The sequence below is a fragment of the Scyliorhinus canicula genome, chromosome 16 (genome assembly GCF_902713615.1).
Source record: "Scyliorhinus canicula chromosome 16, sScyCan1.1, whole genome shotgun sequence".
Taxonomy (NCBI): Eukaryota; Metazoa; Chordata; class Chondrichthyes; order Carcharhiniformes; family Scyliorhinidae; genus Scyliorhinus; species Scyliorhinus canicula.
This window is the reverse complement of record NC_052161.1, coordinates 13,566,296-13,586,869: the sequence shown is the minus strand read 5'-3', so window position 1 is coordinate 13,586,869 and position 20,574 is coordinate 13,566,296. Positions and strand designations below refer to the sequence as shown.

At 46.4% G+C, this 20,574-nt stretch overlaps 1 protein-coding gene across 3 annotated transcripts in view; it reads left to right on the top strand.

The window, feature by feature from the left end:
* Window positions 1-237: 237 nt before the first annotated feature.
* pdzd7a (PDZ domain containing 7a) overlaps window positions 238-20,574 on the top strand; it is a 125,364-nt gene continuing 105,027 nt past the window's right edge. For 2 of the 3 annotated variants that reach the window (XM_038773079.1, XM_038773081.1), the window contains exons 1-5: window positions 238-316; window positions 6,286-6,732; window positions 10,862-11,011; window positions 11,972-12,146; window positions 18,700-18,873. In XM_038773079.1, coding sequence (XP_038629007.1) covers window positions 6,534-6,732; window positions 10,862-11,011; window positions 11,972-12,146; window positions 18,700-18,873 — 698 coding nt within the window. In that variant the 5' untranslated portion in view covers window positions 238-316; window positions 6,286-6,533. Of the gene's footprint in view, window positions 317-2,906; window positions 3,181-6,285; window positions 6,733-10,861; window positions 11,012-11,971; window positions 12,147-18,699; window positions 18,874-20,574 lie in introns of those variants that run through there. The other variant, XM_038773080.1, reaches the window with a different exon arrangement.

The window sequence follows — 20,574 nt, the reverse complement described above, 5'->3', positions numbered from 1 at the left end:
CGTGTCCCACCTGCTTGTCACTGCAGGTTGGAAAGAAAGTCATATTGATCTGGAGGCTGCTTCGCTCCTCAGACGCTGCAGCGAGCCGGGGACACAAATGATGACAAAGCGGCCAGCTGGGAGCCCTCGGGGGCGGGGCGATTGATTGGCGTCCCAACGGACCAATGGTCAGCCGCAGGGGTGGCAGCGGCTGCGCAACACAACGAGAGAGGGCGGGACTTGTGGGGGCCACGTCGCTTGTGGGCGGGGTCGGGAGACGGCGTCAGGTGGGACCGCGCGCTCGCCAACCGTCAAAACGGTTTGAAGGAACCGACGGGTGAGCTGACGCGCCAACCGCTTGTTATTTTAAAACCTATTTCTTCCCTTTTTTTTCCTCCTGCGCGCCGATATTGGCTGAACCGAGCGACCCAATTAGATTGTCGTTAATTGACTGCCCTCCCGGACACCGGGCCGCCCCGCGGGGAGCTGTCCAAGGTGGCCAGGAGAAAGAGCAGCCCCGGCGGCGCCGTCCACTTTGAACCGCTTACCGTGCCAGTTGGCGTCGACGAATTAAAAGCGAAGACGTCCCCCCCCCCCCCAGCTCTTGTCGGTGTTTATTTTTAACTCTTGCTGTGCCCCCTCTCAGCACTCGATCGCCTCCTTCCATCCCGGGGGCGGGGGTGGGGGGGGGGGGGAGAGCTGCCACCTGACGCATGCGCAGCTGGCCCCTGCCCAACATCGCCAGTGAGAACAAGATCAGAATGCAGGTGATTGCAGATGCCCCAACCTGAGACCAAACACAGAAAACACTGGACAATCTCAGCGGGTCTGACAGCATCTGTGGGGTTGGAAAGATCAATCGCCACCCCCCGCAGCGGCGTTCCTTGTGTTGCTTCCGCGCCTTCCTTCCACATGAGGGGTGGCACGGTGGTTAGCACCGCTGCCTCACAACTCCAGGGATCCGGGTCCAATTCTGACCATGGGTGACTGGCTGTGTGGAATTTGCACGTTCTCCCCCTGTCCGCGTGGGTTTCCTCCGGGTGCTCCGGTTTCCTCCCGCAGCCAAAGATGTGCAGGTTAGATGGATTGTCCGTGCTCCTTCGTGTCCAAAGGGTTGGGTGGGGTTGCTGGGTTACGGGGATAGGGTGGCGGAGTGGGCTTGGGTGGGGTGCTCTTTCCAAGGGCCGCTGCAGATTCTGGGCTGAATGGCCTCCTTCTGCACTGTAGGGATTCTGTGATTCAATGAGTCAATTGCATCCAGCCCATTGCACCTGTCATCCATTTCCCTCCGCTTCGCTCTCCTGTAGGAATTAGGAGCAGCAGTGGGAAATTCAGCTCCTTCGAGAGCCTGCTCAGCCATTCAATCATGGCTGATCTCTTCCTGGTCTCAAATCCACCTCCCCAAATGTTCCCCATGTCCCTTTAATCCGTTTTAAAAAAATCAGAAATATATCTATCTCTCAGAAATACATCTATGTCAAATGTTTTCCTTCGCTTATTCCCACCAGTAACCAGCTCTTGTCTACCATCTGCATGGCTCTGCCGACCATCTAATGAGGTCCCCAAAGTATTTTATCTTCGGCGTGACCCTCCGACCACACTGTGCTGGAGAAACAGCTCACCATGGTGCAGCGTCGCCGTTGAAAGCCGAAAACCGTGCTCCTGGGATCTACCCGGCTTGCAACGCTTCGTGAGATTCAAGGTGATCTCGTGAGACGTTGTAAGATGAATCCCGTCCACAATGGGCAGGATCACTTTTGAGCAAATCTGCATTATAGAGCGAGGCAGTAAGCCTTACTCTAATGTGCAGATTCCCGAGGTACCTGAGGCTTTGGGATTCAATCCCTTGGCCTTAGAGACCTCGGGCGAATGCTGTTTGGTACTGGTCCACGCAAACGGGGACCAGATGGAACAGCACTCGGGTTCTTCAAGGAGATTGGAGGCCCCCAGCTGCATGCTTTGGGCAGGTTGGTGCCCTGGCACTGCTTGTGCCACCTGGATGCCAGCCTGGCACTGCCAAGGTGCCCAGGTGGCTCTGCAAGCTGGCATGGGCACTGCTAATGTGCCAGACTGGTGGTGCCAAGCTGGCATTTTTTGCATGCGCATGAACGGGCCGGGGTTGCCTGGCGTGAATGGGGGGGGGGGGGGGCGTGGTGACCCTTCCAAATTGCGCTTGGGCTGGTGGGGAGGCCAGGGATTGTTTTAGGGGCCTCGGAGATCGGGACGCCATTTAAAAATGTCGTGCTGACCTCTCACTACAATGGGGAGTTTTGGCGAGTAGAGCTCCCCATTGCAAAAAATGGGGCTATGTATGGCCTCATCCGTGTGTTCCCCATTCAGGCCCCTTATTCAACACGAGCCGCATTGAATAGCCATGTTTTCTCGGCACTGTGAGTGCTGGGAAACACGCGGCTAAACACGCTCGTTTGGGGACTTTGTGCCCTTTTGGGAAGATAGCGTCCTCTGTAACTTTGATGTCATATACTGTTTTCCTCTCTTCAGCTATTTCCTGCAGTTTCCCATTAGGTTTTTTTGCAGAATATCCTCTTATATGTCCATCCACATCATGAATGCATTCAACTTATCAATAGTCTGTTTGTTTCCACGTCAGCTCCAAGTCATATAAAATAGTTGACAAATTATAGCATCTCTGCATTCTTTTCCTAAGATTCAGTTTAGTTTCTTTCATGTTAACGCACCTCTCATTCTGACAAAGCTGTTACACGGCGCATTGTTTTTAACATGTTTATTTGTAATTACTAGCTTCACCTGATGAAGGAACTGCACTCGAAAGCTAGTGATTCCAAATAAACCTGTTGGACTTTAATCTGGTGTTGTAAGACTTCTTACTGTGCCCACCCCAGTCCAATGCCGACATCTCCACATCATTGCTTTTAACAGAATTGTTTGCCTTCAGTGTCCAGGGTTTCTTCTGACTGAACCTTGTCACCCATAGCTCAGTGGATAGCTCTCTTGCCTCTCCCTGAGCTGCATAGTCTTGATTTCAAGTTCCATTTGAGCACTGAGGGAATCCTGCACTATCAGAGATGTAGCCTTTCTCATGAGATGTTGACCCGAGGCCCCAGCTGCCCGCTTGGATGGTTATAAACAAGCCAGTGACACTATTTCAAAGAAGAGGAAGGGAATTATTCCTGGTGCATGGCTAATATTTTTCCCTCAATCAACATCCTAGATAAAGCGGTAAGTGCACCCAACTCCAGCTCCTCGGAGACCCTGTTAGGGAACTGGGGCTGGATGAACTTCAGATCATCGGGGAGGCAGAGGAGGTGATAGAGAGGAGTTACAGGGAGGTAGCCACACCCAAGGTTCATGACAGGAGTAGCTGGTTTACAGTCAGAGGAAGGAAAGGGAACAGGAGACAGTACAGGGATCTCCGTGGCCATTCCCCTTCAAAACAAGTATACTGCTTTGGATGCTGTTGAGGGGAACAACCTACCTGGGGAAGGCCAGGTCTCTACAAGGTAGCCGGGAAGGATCTCAAAAATGGACTTAGAGAGCTAGAAGGGGGCATGAAAAAGCCCTGGCAGGAAGTATTAGGGAAAACCCCAAGGCGTTCTACGCTTATGTGAGAAATAAGAGGATGATCAGACTGAGAGTAGGTTCGATCAGGGATAGTGGAGGGAACTTGTGCCTAGAGTCTAAGGATGTAGGGGAGGCCCTAAACGAATATTTTGCTTCAGTATTCACTAGAGAGAGGGACCTTGTTGCTCGAGGCTTGAACAGGTTGATATTAAGAAGGAGGATGTGCTGGATATTTTGAAAAGTATCGGGATTGATAAGTCCCCTGGGCCAGATGGGATAAACTCAAGGTTACTACGGGAAGCAAGGGAGGAGATTGCTGTGCAGTTGGCAATGATCTTTGCGTCCTCGCTCTCCAGTGGAGTAGTACCGGATGATTGGAGGGAGGCGAATGTTGTTCCCTTGTTCAAGAAAAGGAATAGGGAAATCCCTGGGAATTACAGACCCATCAGTCTTACGTCTGTGGTGAGCAAAATATTGGAAAGGATTCTGAGAGATAGGATTTATGATTATTTAGCAAAACATAGTTTGATTAAAGGTAGTCAGCAAGGCTTTTTGAGGGGCAGGTCATGCCTCACAAGCCTCGTTGAATTCTTTGAGCATGTGATGAGACACATTGATGAACGTCGGGCAGTGGATGTGGTGTATATGGATTTCAGTAAGGCATTTGATAAGGTTCCCCATGGTAGACTCATTCAGAAAGTCAGGGGGCATGGGATACAGGGAAATTTGGCTGTCTGGATACAGAATTGGCTGGCCGAAAGAAGACAGCGAGTGGTAGTAGATGGAAAGTATTCCGCCTGGAGGTCAGTGACCAGTGGTGTCCCGGAGATCTGTTCTGGGGCCTCTGCTCTTTGTGGTTTTTATAAATAACTTGGATGAGGAAGTGGAAGAGTGGGTTAGTAAGTTTGCTGATGACAAGAAGGTTGGTGGAGTTGTAGATAGTGTCGAGGGCTGTTGCAGGTTACAACAGGATATTGACAGGATGCAGAGCTGGGCTGAGGAGTGGCGGATGGAGTTCAACCTAGATAAATGTGAAGTGATTCAATCTGGAAAGTCGAATTTGAATGCTGAATACAGGGTTAAAGGCAGGATTCTTGGAAGTGTGGAGGAACAGAGGGATCTTGGGGTCCACGTACGTAGATCCCTTAAAGTTGCCACCCAGGTTGATAGGGTTGTTAAGAAGGCATATGGTGTGTTGGCTTTCATTAACAGGGGGATTGAGTTTAAGAGCCGTGAGGTTTTGCTGCAGCTTTATAAAACCCTGGTTAGACCACACTTGGAATATTATGTCCAGTTCTGGTCGCCTCATTATAGGAAGTATGTGGATGTTTTGTGGAGAGTGCAGAGGAGATTTACCAGGATGTTGCCTGGACTGGAGGGCGTGTCTTATGAAGAAAGGTTGAGGAAGCTAGGGCTTTTCTCACTGGCGAGAAGAAGGAAGAGAGATGACTTGATAGAGGTGTACAAGGTGATGAGTGGCATGAATAGAGTGGATAGCCAGAGACTTTTCCCCACAGCGGAAATGGCTGTCACGAGGGGACATAATTTTAAGGTGATTGGAGTAAGGTATAGGGGAGATGTCAGAGGTCAGTTCTTTACACAGAGAGTGGTGGGTGTGTGGAATGCACTGCCAGCGGAGGTGGTGGAGTCAGAGTAATGAGAGACATTTAAGCGACTCTTAGACAGGCTCATGGACAGCAGTAAATTGAAGGGGTGTAGGTTAGGTTGATCTTAGATTAGGATAAGTGGTCGGCACAACATCGTTGGCCGAAGGGCCTGTACTGTGCTGTACTGTTCAATGTTCTAGAAACATTGTCTGGCCGTTATCACATTGCTGTTTGTGGTAGTTTTCTCTGCATAAATTAGCTGCCCTGTTCCCTACATTACTGTACTTCAAATGTATTTAATTGGCTGTAAAGTGCTTTGAGATGATAGGTAGTTGTGAAAATTTAAGATTCTTTTCATATTCCACTTGCCATATATGGTTAGGGCAGCACGGTGGCACAGTGGTTAGCATTGCTGCCTCACAGATTTGATCCCAGCTCTGGGACACTGTCCATGTGGAGTTTGCACATTCTCCCCGTGTTTGCGTGGGTTTCACCCCCACAACCCAAGAGATGTGCAGGGTAGGTGGATTGGCCACACTAAATTGCCCCTGAATTGGAAAAAATTAATTGGGTACTCTAAATTTATTTAAAAAAAGAAATGGTTGCATTTCTATTATGACCCAGTGAAGGATGGGCTGAAGCATGATCACGTAATGGATGAGTTAAAGGATAATCTTGTAAAAGATGGGTTAAATCATGAACTAGTAAAAGATGGGTTGCGTCATGGTTCATTAGAGATGGGTTATGTTATCTCAGTTCGATCATTCATTAAATGCCTTTTTTGCAAATAAGTGTATAAAATTAGATGGATGTGAGTGATGGTTTTAATTCGGCAAATGCCATTTTAGGTAGAGCAATATATGCAGGGAGGTATTCAATATTTTTCTGTTTAATACGTCAGTAATCTATGTTGTCACATTAAGACCCCTGCCATTGCAGAATATTTACACTATCTTCCTCATTCGAGATATTAATTGTTGATTGGGTACAGTCTAGCACTTGTTTCATTTCAAAATAAAATTTGCCTTAGTACCTGAAATTGAATTTCAGGGTTTTCATTGAGATTTGCAAAGTCCTTGTCGTCTTGTGGTATTTATTTTAATATAAGTAACTTTCATTAATTCGATTTAACAGTTATGCTTATTTTTTTTCCCAGTTAAACAACTTCCAGATAATCACTGCGGCAAAATGGTGGAGAGTTTGGCAAGTATTTTATGCCACAAAGCATTTGTTTCTGTGATGTCACCAATTCATTGGGAAAGAAGATGTAAGGCAAAGTTTCCTTTGTACTGTTCCAGACAGTAAAAATGAAAATAATTGGCAGACCCATCTCTCTTGCCTGATAAACACTCCAACATTTATACAACCCAGATTATTGATGAATTGTTGGTGCACTGCACTGGCATGGCGCATTCATTTGACTCTGCAAGAAGGGAGATGACTAATGCTATACACACCAGCAATCATGCTGGTGGTGCAAACACAGCAACAAAGTACCTGCTGAAGAAACAGCACAAGCAAGTGAATGGACAGCCTCGAGGAACTCGATCAACCTCACCCATGGGCAGGGTGATCCTTATTACTGGTACTTCTCCAGTTGAAGGTAAGTACATAATATCTGGATAATAACTTAACAAGTAGTGAAAATTATCCACTTTACAATTACTTTTAAATTTGATCAGGTGACACGGATGGATAGCAGTTTGACAGCTTATAAAGCTTTCAACAATAGTGCAATAGATTAGAGCTGTTTTTTTTACCTCCACGTTCTGAGCAGAATCCAGTGGAGAATTATAATCTGTAAATCTGTTCTCTTTAGCCCAAAAGCAGATGCTGGAAATCTGAAATACACACAGAAAATACTGGAAAAACTCAGTAAGTCTGGCAATATCGCTGGATGCCCCCCACCCGCCCACATGTATTTTCCAGTGGCGGAAGGGCTTCACATTGGCCGGCAGTGGGATCTTCCTGTCCCACAAGTGTCTATGGCGCTTTGCTTTCTTCGCTGTGCCGCCGGTGATCCCACCGGGGCAAAGTCACCATCAGCGGGACCAGATAATCCTGCTGGCGGGATGGGCCTGAAAATTCAGTCTAATGTTTCAGGTTATGACCTTCAGAGCTGAGAACAGATTTGGGTGGCTTTCCATCCAAAGAGTCAGCAGGGAATGCATCCCTGCTGATGTGACACAAAAGAAGTAATGGGATAAATAAAGAAACAAATCGGTTCAGAGAAGGTGTGAATGGCAGAATAATGAACTTGCCATCTGAAAGCAAAGGGGGAAAATCTAAAATAAAGGCTGACACAAGCAATGAAAACAAAACAAAATTGGGAACTAAGATTATGGCCTGAAATTGTTGAACTCCGTGTTGAGTCCAAATGTCTGTGACTTGTCCAATCGAAAAATGAGGTACCGCGATGAGCCGAAGTCCCGCCGCTGACAGGCCTCTCCCGCTGGCGTGGATGAAACCACCTACCTGACCGGCGGGATTGACGGCGCGGGCGGGGTCCGGGGGGGGGGGGGGCGGCACGCAGGGTGATCTGACCGCGGGTGGTGCCCCCACGGTGGTCTGGCCCAGGATCGGGGCCCACCGATCGGCGGGAGGGCCTGTGCCGTGGGGGCACTCTTTTTCTTCCGCCTCCGCCATGGCCTTTACCATGGCGGAGGCGGAAGAGACCCCCTCCCCTGTGCATGCGCGGACTTACGCCGGCCGGCGAAGTCCTCTCGGCCCCGGCTGCTGGCGTCAAAGGCCGTTCATGCTAGCCGGCGGAGTGGGAACCACTCCGGCGCGGGCCTAGCCCCTCAATGTGAGGGCTTGGCCCCTAAAGGTACGGAGAATTCCGCACCTTTGGGGTGGCCCGACGCTGGAGTGGTTCATGCCACTCCGACACGCCGGGACCCCCCGCCCCGCCGGGTAAGGGAGAATCCCGACCCTGAACTGTTAATGCTGTTCCATTAGGGCTCAGTGTTTATGTGAAGCAAGTAAAGTCTCAATCCGTATCTTATTGGGGTCAAACTGAAAATTGTCTATAATTTGCCATTATCAATAAGTAACAAGTATGTCAACAAATAAGTCTTACTTATAGAATGCACCATGCGGGATGTTTGTCTAAGAACACATCTCTTGTGACCTGACCAGATATCTGTACATTTTTCACCAGGGTTTATTTTATTTTCCCAAAGGCATAATAAATTACTTAAGGTGAGACAGGGCATGATTGAATCAGTAAACTGCTTTATTTTACAGTAAGATGACACATATAGGAAAACAGATATAACAGAATTGCTTAGTTACATTCAAGCATACAAATTAGGAGCAAGAGCATGCTTTTGGCCCCCTCAAGCCTGCTGTACCATTTGATAAGGTATAACGTATAATCATGTAGTCATAAAAACTAAAATAATATGCAACAATTAATCTCACTTAAACAAAAAAATCTGTGTCCTGTCCTACAGACAGGACAGAATCTCTCCGTTCGATCTCTTATCTTTTCAATGTTCTATAGCCCTTTTTTCTTTGACTGACTTCGTGGTGTCTGTATTCTGATTTTTAAAAGCTTTACTCATAGTTCAGCTGAGGACAAAATATTTCCCAATACCACGTGGTGATTGGCTTTCCAAATGTCCAGACAAGCTAATGAATCACCTGCTCCTTCTGGGAAAGATGTCTGATTCACATAATAACTGTCCTTCAACTGACCTCAGACACACAACGCTGCATAGTCCTGAGAAACTGAATCTTTTGAAGTAAGCGTAACTCGTGTCTAGATCCTTTCCATTGGGAAATGATCAAATAATCCTGACATCTATCTTAAATTCCGCACAACAGATATTGTGTTGTGCAGGATGCTATTTTTTTTATTAATAATGGTCTAGAAAAAAACAAAAGTTTAGGATTTTAATATTTGATCATGGAGCCAATTAATATTTTTACATCTCTGGCAGACTCTGATACAGGAGATTTACATTTGTTATCTGGATGAAAAACTTGGATTTCTGTTGCACGATATCATATCTTTCAGAAATATTACAACTCCTTTCACATACAGGGAATTACTTTGAACTCCGGTGATTGTAGTTATGTAGGTAAATACCGCAGAGCTTTTTTTGCAGAGAGCATTGAGACAGATTAATTGCTTTTCTGTAGATGCTTGTTGAGGTATGAATGTTGGTTAGAGCACTGACAGTTACCTGCAATCTGAATAATGTAAAGGCGAGTAGATTGTAAATATAGAATTCTACACAGTTGTTCCAAATGCTGCCTCTACACTTGTCATACACAAACTCACATCTGCATAAATTGTTGGGCAGTTTGAGGACAAGCCTTGGAACGTTTAGAAATTTTGCATTGAAAATGTTGTATTCTGGTTTGGTTTAATTGTTTTACTCCCCCATGTCCCGCTCCTATTTCATTCTGCTCTCCTCCCTCTCTCATTTTATGGTATTATTTCCACCCTCGGTTTATGTAGGCATTCTTTCCACACTTTATGTTAACTTGGTTCTCCCTCTCTTTTCAAAATTCAAAATGGAACACTTATTTTCCCTCGCACCTGTTTGAGCTCTCACTTGTCTTTCCCAAATTTCACATGGTTCCGCCCCCCCTCCCCAGCTAATACTTACAATTTCCCATCTCCCACTCAGTTCTTGCTGGCATCTTTCACCGTACCCTTGCCTTGATTCCATACTGACATACTTCGTCCTTACGCTATGCTTGTACTAATCACTTCCCCTTCTTTTCCATCCTCGGTTCTTGCTTGGATGTTTTTATAAAGAATGAAATGTTGATGGAAACAAACCTTTATGGCAGTTTTGAGAGATTACAAATATTCTTCTCTATAACATAAGAACTAGGAGCAGGAGTAGGCCATCTGGCCCCTTGAACCTGCTCTGCCTTCAATAAGATCATGGTTGATCTTTTGTGGACTCAGTTCCATTTACCCGCCCGTTCACCATAACCTTTAATTCCTTTACTGTTCAAAAATCTATCTATCTTTGCCTTAAAAACAGTCAACAAGGTAGCCTCAACTGCTTCACTGGGCAGGGAATTCCACAGATTGACAACCCTTTGGGTGAAGAATGTCCTCCTTATTTTAAGGCTATGCCCCCTAGTTCTAGTAACACTAGAAAAGGGGTAACTAGTAACAGGGTTTCTTTCTCTTGAACAGCAGATTATTTAATCAGAGTACAGTACCCCAGTAAATTAAAAAATGTAGTGCTTATACCTATATCGATGCCTGGTGTCCAAGAAGATTTAGCAGTCACCTAAACAGACAGACTGAGCCTAAACAAACAGATGCTTCCACAATTCCCTCAATATTGCACCACAGTGTTTATGCTCAAATCCTGGAATCTGGATGGAACCCACAACCTTCTGACTCAATGATGAGAGATTTCAACCAATTGAATCAAGCTGACACTCAGGTGTTGAAATTAATATTGGAATTTGCAGCATCTCTCATGCTGATTAGTGGGACATTACATCATGATTCAGGATTTGAATGCTATAACTAACAATGCCCGTGTATTCACAGCAGAAATGCAAAATGGCTTTTTCAAGTTTCCTGCTTGTGCAAGAATTATGAGAGAGCCAGGTGATCAGTTTACTGCTTTTTCTGAATTAATTTCTTCTCATTCTCTCCAGGGAGGTACCTCCATTCAGCTGTTGTTATGAGATTCAGACAGAGATCAAATTAATGCAATGAAATATATTTTGTTCTTCTAATATTTCCACAGCCGGCACAGAAGAATGCAATTCAGCTGAGGCAATCCATACCATCACAGTGGGGAAAAACTTTGATGGGAAGCTGGGATTCAGTGTCCGTGGGGGTTCTGAACATGGTCTTGGAATATTTGTCAGCAGAATCGAAGAAGGAAGTGCAGCTGGTAAGTTATGTCTTTGATACTTTAAAGCAACATTTCTGAATTTATTTACCATTAATTTTAATGCATTTTTGGTTTGAAGCTAAAGTTAGCTGAACCTGTATATTGTCTTTGTGATTTAAAACTGTCATCACTGCGTTATCCCTCTCTCCCTTATTTGTAAGTTATTTTGCTTGTTTTCAGGCTTTTATCTGAAAGATTGTAGGGTACGAGAAATAAATTATAGTGGGCGGGATTCTCCGTTTTGACGCCGCTTGGGGGTTTCTCGACAGCGTGGGGCTGCCCCACAATGCCCCATTGACCGGCCGGCGTAACGGAGAATCCCGCTGGCGGGTTGGGGCAGAAATGTGGCACAGTGGGGCAGAGAATCCAGCCCAGTGTGTAACCTCTGAGCTCCAGGGTGTTGTAACTGGGGGTACCCCAAAAATGCACTGGGGCCCTCCCTCAGAAGCCCGCAGGTAAGGATTGTACGGCAATTGTCTGGAAAATTTAAACTTTTGTTAGGCAATTGCCCTGTAAGAAGAACCGTCCAAATAAATTGCATACTTCGGATGGATGTTACAGTCTTTCCAGAATAGTTACCCAGGAAAAGTTTGTTGAATTAAAACCATTTCTAACTCCTGGGTAACGATAGTGCTGCACAGTTCTTGCCCAGCCTGAGTCAGAAGGTCAGGCGAGAAAGAAGCAACTTGATTTACAGCAAAGAAACTAAGAGCGGAGTGGCAATCGGACTCTGATTGCCAATCATAGAACATAGAACACTACAGCGCAGTGCGGGCCCTTCGGCCCTTGATGTTGCGCCGACCTGTGAAACCATCTGAAGCCTATCTGACCTACACTATTCCATTTTCATCCATATGTCTATCCAATCGACGGAGGTTCAGAGCCAATATATTGGAACAAATGATCAGTGAAATGTTCAGATTATCAATGAGTTTATTTTTGCTTTGTTTTTCTGCCTAGAACAAAGTGGCCTCTGCGTAGGTGATAAAATTATGGAGGTTAACGGAATCAGTTTAGAAAATATCACTATGGGAAGTGCTGTCACTGTGCTCACTGGAAGCCATCGCTTACGTTTGGTAATAAGACGCTTGGGAAAAGTGCCAGGGATCAAGTTTGCTAGAGAACTGACCACATGGTAAGTAAACTTCTAAGACGTTGCACATTTTTGGTGTTGAGCTGGGCTAGAATACAAATGACATACCTTTCGGTTTAATTGGAGCAAATTCCAGCATAAAGCCTTCATAACACAACTACAAATGTTAAAATGTAGGTGAAGGAAGAGATAATAATAAATAATAATCGCTTATTGTCACTGTAGGCTTCAATGAAGTTACTGTGAAAAGCCCCTAGTCGCCACATTCCGGCGCCTGTTCGGGGAGGCTGGTACGGGAATAGATCTAACTCGATGTAGAATTCATGCAGACATTTTGATAATAAGAGACCTTGGGGTAAAATTTGTCTTTTCAATAACATAAAGTTCATCTGGAGTACAAGGGGCTGGTTTAGCTCACTGAGCTAAATAGCTGGCTTTGAAAGCAGACCAAGCAGGCCAGCAGCACGGTTCGATTCTTGTACCAGCCTCCCTGGACAGGCGCCGGAATGTGGCGACTAGGGGCTTTTCACAGTAACTTCATTGAAGCCTACTCGTGACAATAAGTGATTTTCATTTAATTTTTTCAAATGAGAAATTAAACTGCGCATTCGCAATTCTTTTGTTATTATGTCACGACTGAAAGCAATTTTTCTTCCCAAGTGCGATTTGAAAGGGTTCTGACCTGATAAATATCACAACTGGTGGACTAGCACCTTTCCAGAATTATCTTAACATCCCAGCAAAATGCAAATATTTTTGTTCCATTTAATTCTCAATTGTTTTCCTACACTAATCTGGAGAAATTAGTCAGCCTTGTAGATTGTAGGTCCAGAGGAGGTTCACAAGAATGATCCCTGGAATGAAGAGCTTGTCGTATGAGGAACGGTTGAGGACTCTGGGTCTGTACTCATTGGAGTTTGGAAGGATGAGGGGGGATCTTATTGAAACTTACAGGGTACTGCGAGGCCTGGATAGAGTGGACGTGGAGAGAATGTTTCCACTTGTAGGAACAACTAGAACCAGAGGACACAATCTCAGGCTAAAGGGACAATCCTTTAATACAGAGATGAGGAGGAATTTCTTCAGCCAGAGGTTGGTGAATTTGTGAAACTCTTTGCCGCAGAAGGCTGTGGACACTGAGGGCCGATTCTCCGCCCCCCCACGCCGGGTGGGAGAATAGCGGGAGGGCCTCCCGACATTTTTCACGCCCTTCCGCTATTCTCCCCCCCCCCCACGCCCGACCCACGCCATGAATCGCCGCTCGCCGTTTTTTACGGCGAGCGGCGATTCTCTGAGGCCGATGGGCCGAGCGGCCGGGCCTTCACGCCCGTTTCAACACGGCAGCAAACACACCTGCTCGCTGCCGTCGTGAAACAGGCACCAGATGCCCCGTTTGGGGCATCTGGGGGCCCGATTGGCATGGCAGTACCACGGCCGTGCCAAGGGGGGCATAGGCCCGCGATCGGTACCCACCGATCGCGGGCTGTGCGTCCATAACGGACGCACTCTTTTCCCTCCGCCGCCCCGCAAGATCAAGCCGCCACGTCTTGCGGGGCGGCTGAGGGAAAAGACGCTAACTGCGCATGCGCGGGTTGGCGTTGTCCAACCTGCGCATGCGCGGCTGTCGTCATCGGCCGTGTCAGCCGGCGTGATGCTTGACGTACGGCCTTGACGACGGTCGTCAAGGCCGCGCCGCCGTGACACACGGGGTCACGCTCCTAGCCCCGCCTGGGGGGAGAATCGGCCCTGGAAGTGGTCGTGAAGGCTGCCGTGGGTCACGGCCTGTCCCACGGCAGCCTTTACGATTCTCCGCATTTGCGGAGAATCCTGCCCTGAGTGTCTTTAAGACAGAGATAGATAGGTTCTTGATTAATGAGGGGATCAGGGAATATGGGGTGGAAGGCAAGAGAATGGGGATGAGAGATATATCAGCCATGATTGAATGGCGAAACAGACTCAATGGGCCAAGTGGCTTAATTCTGCTCCATTGTCTTATGGTCTTGTGGTCTTATTATAGAAATCTGTAATATAAATGAAATGCAAATAAAAGACATCTGATTCTATTGCCGTTGTCAACAAGGGCTGCAAGCAGTTTTACGTAAAATATAAACACATAAATTGTAAGATTTTTCCAATGTCTTAGAGTGTAATACTAGTACTTACATGTGCATGGCGTTGGGGAGTGAAGAGGAAAGGCTATACTACGACTCGATATTTGGGGGAATGTTTTCTAGCATCCTTGATGTTTTGAGTTGAGAGGAGAGCTTACAAAAGTTGCTCTGAACCTCTGTCTCACCAAGGACAATAGTCTTTTTTTAAAAAATGTAGAGTATCCAATTCGTTCTCTTTTTCCAATTAAGAGGAAATTTAGCGTGGCCAATTCACCTACTCTTCACATCTTTGAGTTGTGGGGCTGAGACCCACGCAAAGGTGGGGAGAATGTGCAAACTCCACACAAACAGTGACCCGGGGCCGGGATCAAACCCAGGACCTCGGCACCGTGAGGTAGCAGTGCTAACCACTGCGTGACAGTGCAGCCCCAAGGACAATAGTCATTTAGTGTTTTACTTTATTAATTTTTTGGCAATTGCAAATGGTAATGAAGCATTGTCACTGCTCTCTCCAAAGATGTCTTTCTTGTGTGCACGAGCAGGCTATGATCGTTTGAAGAAATTATAGTTTATCTTTAGCATTGAGTGTATATTGTACATTTACATATTGTACTGTCTTGTTCTGCCTCTGAATTTTTTTGTGCTAAGAATAGATGTACAAAGTATACGTATAAGGGTTGTGTAATTGTAAAATGTGTTTAAATATTATAAGCTGCACAACTATCTAATTTTAAATGATGGTACAAAATTCTAAAAGCAGTAAGTTTATAGGTTGCAGAACAAATTATAGATAGCATCCTATGATTTTAAAGGAGGGACCAGTGATAAAATTAAGGTGTTGTAAGAAAATTTTGCCCATTAGAGCAATTAATTACAGTGTAGGGTACTCAATCCTTGGGTCTGATAGATACATTTATGAACTATTTTCTACCTGAGAATGTAATCCCTTTCATAAAAGGCCAATTATACTAACCTTTTGTGCAATTAGGTATTATCAGTGGACACTACAAACAGGTAGTGAAATTGCACACCAGGTAGAATTGAGAGCATAAAAAGAAAATATATGAATGTGGGAATGTTTTTTTGTTGAGCTAATTGACATCTACTGGGATGGTAGCAAGGCCACAGTAATCAGTTTCAGCAACCACACAGTCACCACTTTCTTTCCGACCCCCTGACTCTTGCCGGAAGCCCATGAGGGTGGATATTAGTGAAAACTGGATTGGACTGGCTGTGAAAATTCAACAATTGAATAGCTGCTAACATTTGCTCATGTATAATAGTTTTAGACAGGTATTGGAGGGAAGTAGGCCCATCAAACAGTCAGTCTCTTTGGTAAAGAATAGAAGGAAAGAAAGTTGGCAAGAATTAATTATGAAGGATGTGAACATTGGCATGTATTTTATTGTCCCAAGGGAAAAAGCAATAATGGAATTGTATACATTTCACATTTCATTCTGACTTTGTTCTTCTCCCAGTTTTTGTCTTTTCTTCCTTTCCTTCCTGATGATGGAGCCTCATGTTTGAATGATTCCATTAGATGCCCTCTAATACTTTGCTGAAGTGGTTATTCTTCATGTAAGATTAGAAACTGAGTGTTAGCAGGCTATTTAACTGTGGTAAGAATCACAGTCAGGCCACATATATTATCTTCATAATTTTGTCAATCTCACCAGCTGAATTCAAGTTACAAGTCATGGTTAACTGCAGCTCACTAACATTATGACCATTTGCTAGTTTTAACAAATAGTTGTACAGAAAGATTACATAGATAAGGAGGAGAGAGGCCATGGAGGGAATTGAAAACAAGGATGAAAATGTTTTAATTGAGGCATGGCTTAAGAAGGATCCAGTTAGGTCACTAAGCACAAGCATGATGGGTAATAGTAATCTTTATTGTCACAAGTCGGCTTACATTAACACTGTAATGAAGTTACTGTGAAAAGCCCCTGGTCGCTACACTGCGACGCCTGTTCGGGTACACTGAGGGAGAATTCTGAATGTCCAAATTACCTAAGCGTGCCTTTCGGGATTTGTGGGAGGAAACCGGAGCATCCTGAGGAGTCCCACGCAGACAAGGGGAGAATGTGCAGACTCCACACAGCAGGTGACCCAAGCCGGGAATCGAACCCAGGACCCTGGCGCTGCGAATCAACAGCGCTAACCACTGTGCTACCGTGCCACCCAAATGGGACTTGGTGTGAGAAAGAACAAGAAGAGTTATACAATCTGCAAACCTACTAACAAGCATTAAAATTGTACGTGTGACATGTAGAACATAGAACAGTACAGCACAGAACAGGCCCTTCGGCCCTCGATGTTGTGCCGAGCAATGATCACCCTACTCAAACCCACATATCCACCCTATACCCGTAACCCGACAACCCCACCCCCCCTTAACCTTACTTTTTAGGACACTACGGGCAATTTAGCATGGCCAATCTACCTAACCCGCACATCTTTGGACTGTGGGAGGAAACCGGAGCACCCGGAGGAAACCCACGCACACACGGGGAGGATGTGCAGATTCCGCACAGACAGTGACCCAGCCGGGAACCGAACCTGGGACCTGGAGCTGTGAAGCATTTATGCTAACCACCATGCTACCGTGCTGCCCTGTATGACCAATGGATCAATTGAGTTCATTTACCTAAAATAAAATAGCCCCGTATAATCAGTAAGGATTTCAAAATGCATGATTTCACCATTCATTGGTGCTTGAAAGATATGTCTGTAATTTGTATTGATAAAATATAATTAAAGTATTAAAGTTATCAGAAAGCTCATTAAAAAGATAAATCCCACTTACTGAATCTGTTAATAAAATTTAAAGAGAATGAGGAGCCACGCAGATTGTGTTGAGCACTATTTGTCTCATGGTGAGATTTTAAATTCAATGTTCATGTATGTGCAGATTGACTTTCAGATCTCGGGCGAAATTCTCCGACCCCCACAGGGTCAGTGAATCGCCCGGGGCCGGCATAAATCCCGCCCCCGCCGTGGCCGGAATTCCCCGCCACCTGGGAATTGGCGGGGGTGGGAATCGCGGCGCGCCAATCGACGTTCCCCCGCGGTGACTCTCCGGCCCGCGATGGGCCAAAGTCCCGCCGCTGAGAGGCCAATCCCGCCGACGTGGTTTCAACCACCTCTGGTGGCGGCGGGATTGGCGGCGCGAGCGGGCCCCCGGGGTCCTGGGGGGGCGCGGGGCGATCAGACGCCGGGGGGTGCCCCCATTGTGGCCTGGCCCGCGATCGGGGCCCACCGATCGGTGGGCAGGCCAGTGCCGTGGGGGCACTCTTTTTCTTCCGCCGCCGCCACGGCCTCCACCATGGCGGAGGCGGAAGAGAACCCCCCTACCGCGCATGCGCCGGAGGTGACGTCAGCGGCAGCTGACGCACCGGCGCATGCGCGAACCGGCGAAGGCCTTTCGGCCAGCCCCGATGCCGGGCGGCGGGCATCAAAGGCCGTTGGCGCCGGTTTTGGCACCAGCCGGCGTGGCGCCAACCACTGCGGCGTGGGCCTAGCCCCTAAAGGTGCGGAGAATTCCGCACCTTTTGGGGAGGCCCGATGCCGGAGTGGTTGGCGCCACTCCGCTATGCAGGAACCCCCCGCCCCGCCGGTAGGGGAGAATCCCGGCCCTCATTTCCAAACTCTGCTTCGGGTCTGGGCAGCTGAAGACATGTTGCCAATAGCGGGGCAGAGAAAATCCGAGATTCAATAGATGCCAGAATTAGAGAAACACAGTTCTTGGATGGTGTTAGTGCTGGGAGAGGTTACAGATTTAGAGAGGGGAGAGTTAATTCTTGGATTTGAAGAAGAAGATGAGAATTTAAATTTGACGTGTTGCTGGACCAGAAGTTAATGGAGGTCAGCGAGCACAGAGGTAATAGATGAATGGGACTTGGTGTGAGTTAGGATATAGGCAGCTGAAATTTGGATGCTGAAGTTTATGGAGAGTCAAAGATGAAAAGCGAGCCAGGAGAGCTTACTATAGTCGTGTCTGAAGGTAACAACAGCACTGGTTACAATGAATAAATATCAGAGATCACCATATTGTCCAAGTGCTGCCTTCTTTTCATAACTGTACAATGTTACATATATGCATCTTTCAGAAACAATTACCACAAATCCTGAGTGAATAGCAAAAAACGGTTGTATAGTGGGTTACTGGAGCTAATGATTGAAGTAGCAATAGAATTTGCTATTGGAGCTGATGGTTGAAGTAGAGGCTATATCAATTTGTGAACAGAAGTTGGATTGATGTTTGAAGGAAAGGGGTAAAGGCTATGGGCATAAGGCAGCCATTTGTGATTTGGATGACTGGCAGATTATTATCAACAAGGACTGGTTGGACGAACTAGCTTGTTTCCACATTGTAGTTTCAGTGTAGTTCTGTGTAAAATTGATGTCACAACAAAGCATTTTCATTTATTTACTGCATAAGAATAAGGATGCAGATGTAGAAATCCTGTTTTTTTTATCAGGGTTGACACAGCAACAAGAAGAATAATAACAGAAAAAACAAAAAAATCTACAGACAATTCATCTGAGGATGGAGCCAGGAAAATTATCCACCTTTACACAAGTTCAGATGATGTGTGCTTAGGTTTTAATATCAGAGGTGGAAAGGAATTTGGCTTGGGAATATATGTGTCCAGGTAAGGTTCAGCATACTGTTGATAGCTATTTATGTAAAGTTAATCAGTATATTGATCTTGCTGGTTGTTAAAGAGTTTAAAGAGCAGAGTCTCATGATCCCTATACTTTATTTTTAAAGTCAAACACCTAACCTGTTAATTGCTAGCGGGCATTGGGTTGGAAAAAATATGCTTTTCATTTGTAGGTAAAATCCATTAATTTTAAACTTATTAATGCCTATTTCAAAATAATGCAAGAGAAATGTAATAAAACCACATTTGGCATTCATACGAGAAAGGTGCATGGTTGGAAACTATACCCTTGTGTGCTTCTGAGAGGTCACATATGCAGAAAATCAATAGCAAGACACAAAAGCAAATAAAAAATGTTTTTTTGAATAAAAGGGTTTTCATTCAGACCAATCAAAATTCTTTTTTGTTCTAGCCAAATATATTTCTTAAATTGATGTTTAAAACATGCACATGAACTTCTTGTTCGGAGAGAGATCTGATTCTGCACATGACTGCACAAAACTAGAATGATGCGGCTCTGATTTCATGCATGCCATTTGCAGTGGAACTTGCTTGTCACACATAGAGGGCGGGATTCTCTCAGCCCGGGGCCGGGGCATTGCCGTGACCGGCACGAATCATGCCACGCTGCCCCGACGCCGGGACGCGATTCCCCACAGAGCGGAGAATCGGCAGCAATGGCGCCAGCGCGGTAGACGCGGCGCCGGCTGGGGGTCGCTCTACGCGGACTCCCACCGATTCTCGGCCCAGGGTGGGCCAAGCAGCCGTAACAAAAATCCCGATTCCCACCGGCACCGTTCTAACCTGCTCCTAGCCGGCGGGGCCTCTGCATGGAAGGGTCCGGGGGCGGCTTGTGGGGGGGAAGGGGTGATCCGACCCCGGGGGGGGGGGGGGGGGGGGGGTTGCCTCCGTTGTGGCCTGGCCCGTGTTCGGAACCTACCGATCAGTGGGCCGGCCTCTCGGGCTGGGGGCCTCCTTTCTTCTGCGCAGGTCCCTGTAGCCCTGCGCCATGTTGCGTGGGGCCGGCGCGGAGAAGGGAGCCACTGCGCATGCGCGTGTTGGCACCGGTGCCATTGCGCATGCGCAGACCCCGCGACGCCCAGTTGACGCCGGGATCAGCTGCTGGAGCGGCGTGGGTCGCTCTAGTGCCATGCTGGCCCCCTGTAGGGGCCAGCATTGCTGATCCTGAGACCATGTTGACGCCGTCGGGAAATGCGACGGCGTTTCCGAAGGCGTCAACACTTAAGCCTCAGAATCAGCGAATCCCGCCCAGAGTATTTTTATGCTTCAGTGCAAATCGGACATACTTTCTTAATCTTAAAAATGCAACATTTTACTATGCCATTTTTTTTACTTAAATGTATATGTATAGTCATGCATTTTACTTGTTACACAGAATTTATGGGGATGAATTTGATCAACAGTGATGGCACAAAATGGGTTGATGGTGAACTAGTTGACCATTTTACATCGCACCAAAGTTTATTTCTAGTTGAAGTCCGTGGAAAATAAATCAGACGTGAATTACCATCAGCTGGCTTTGTGCTACTGCTGTTGATCAGTTTCAACTGCCCTTTTCCCTTTCATTGTTCCCCCGAAGCTGCACAGCCCCACAGCACTTGAAGGGACAACAAGTAGGCAACACACAACAAGAAATGTTGGAGTGAACATTTTCTACACATCTTTTTT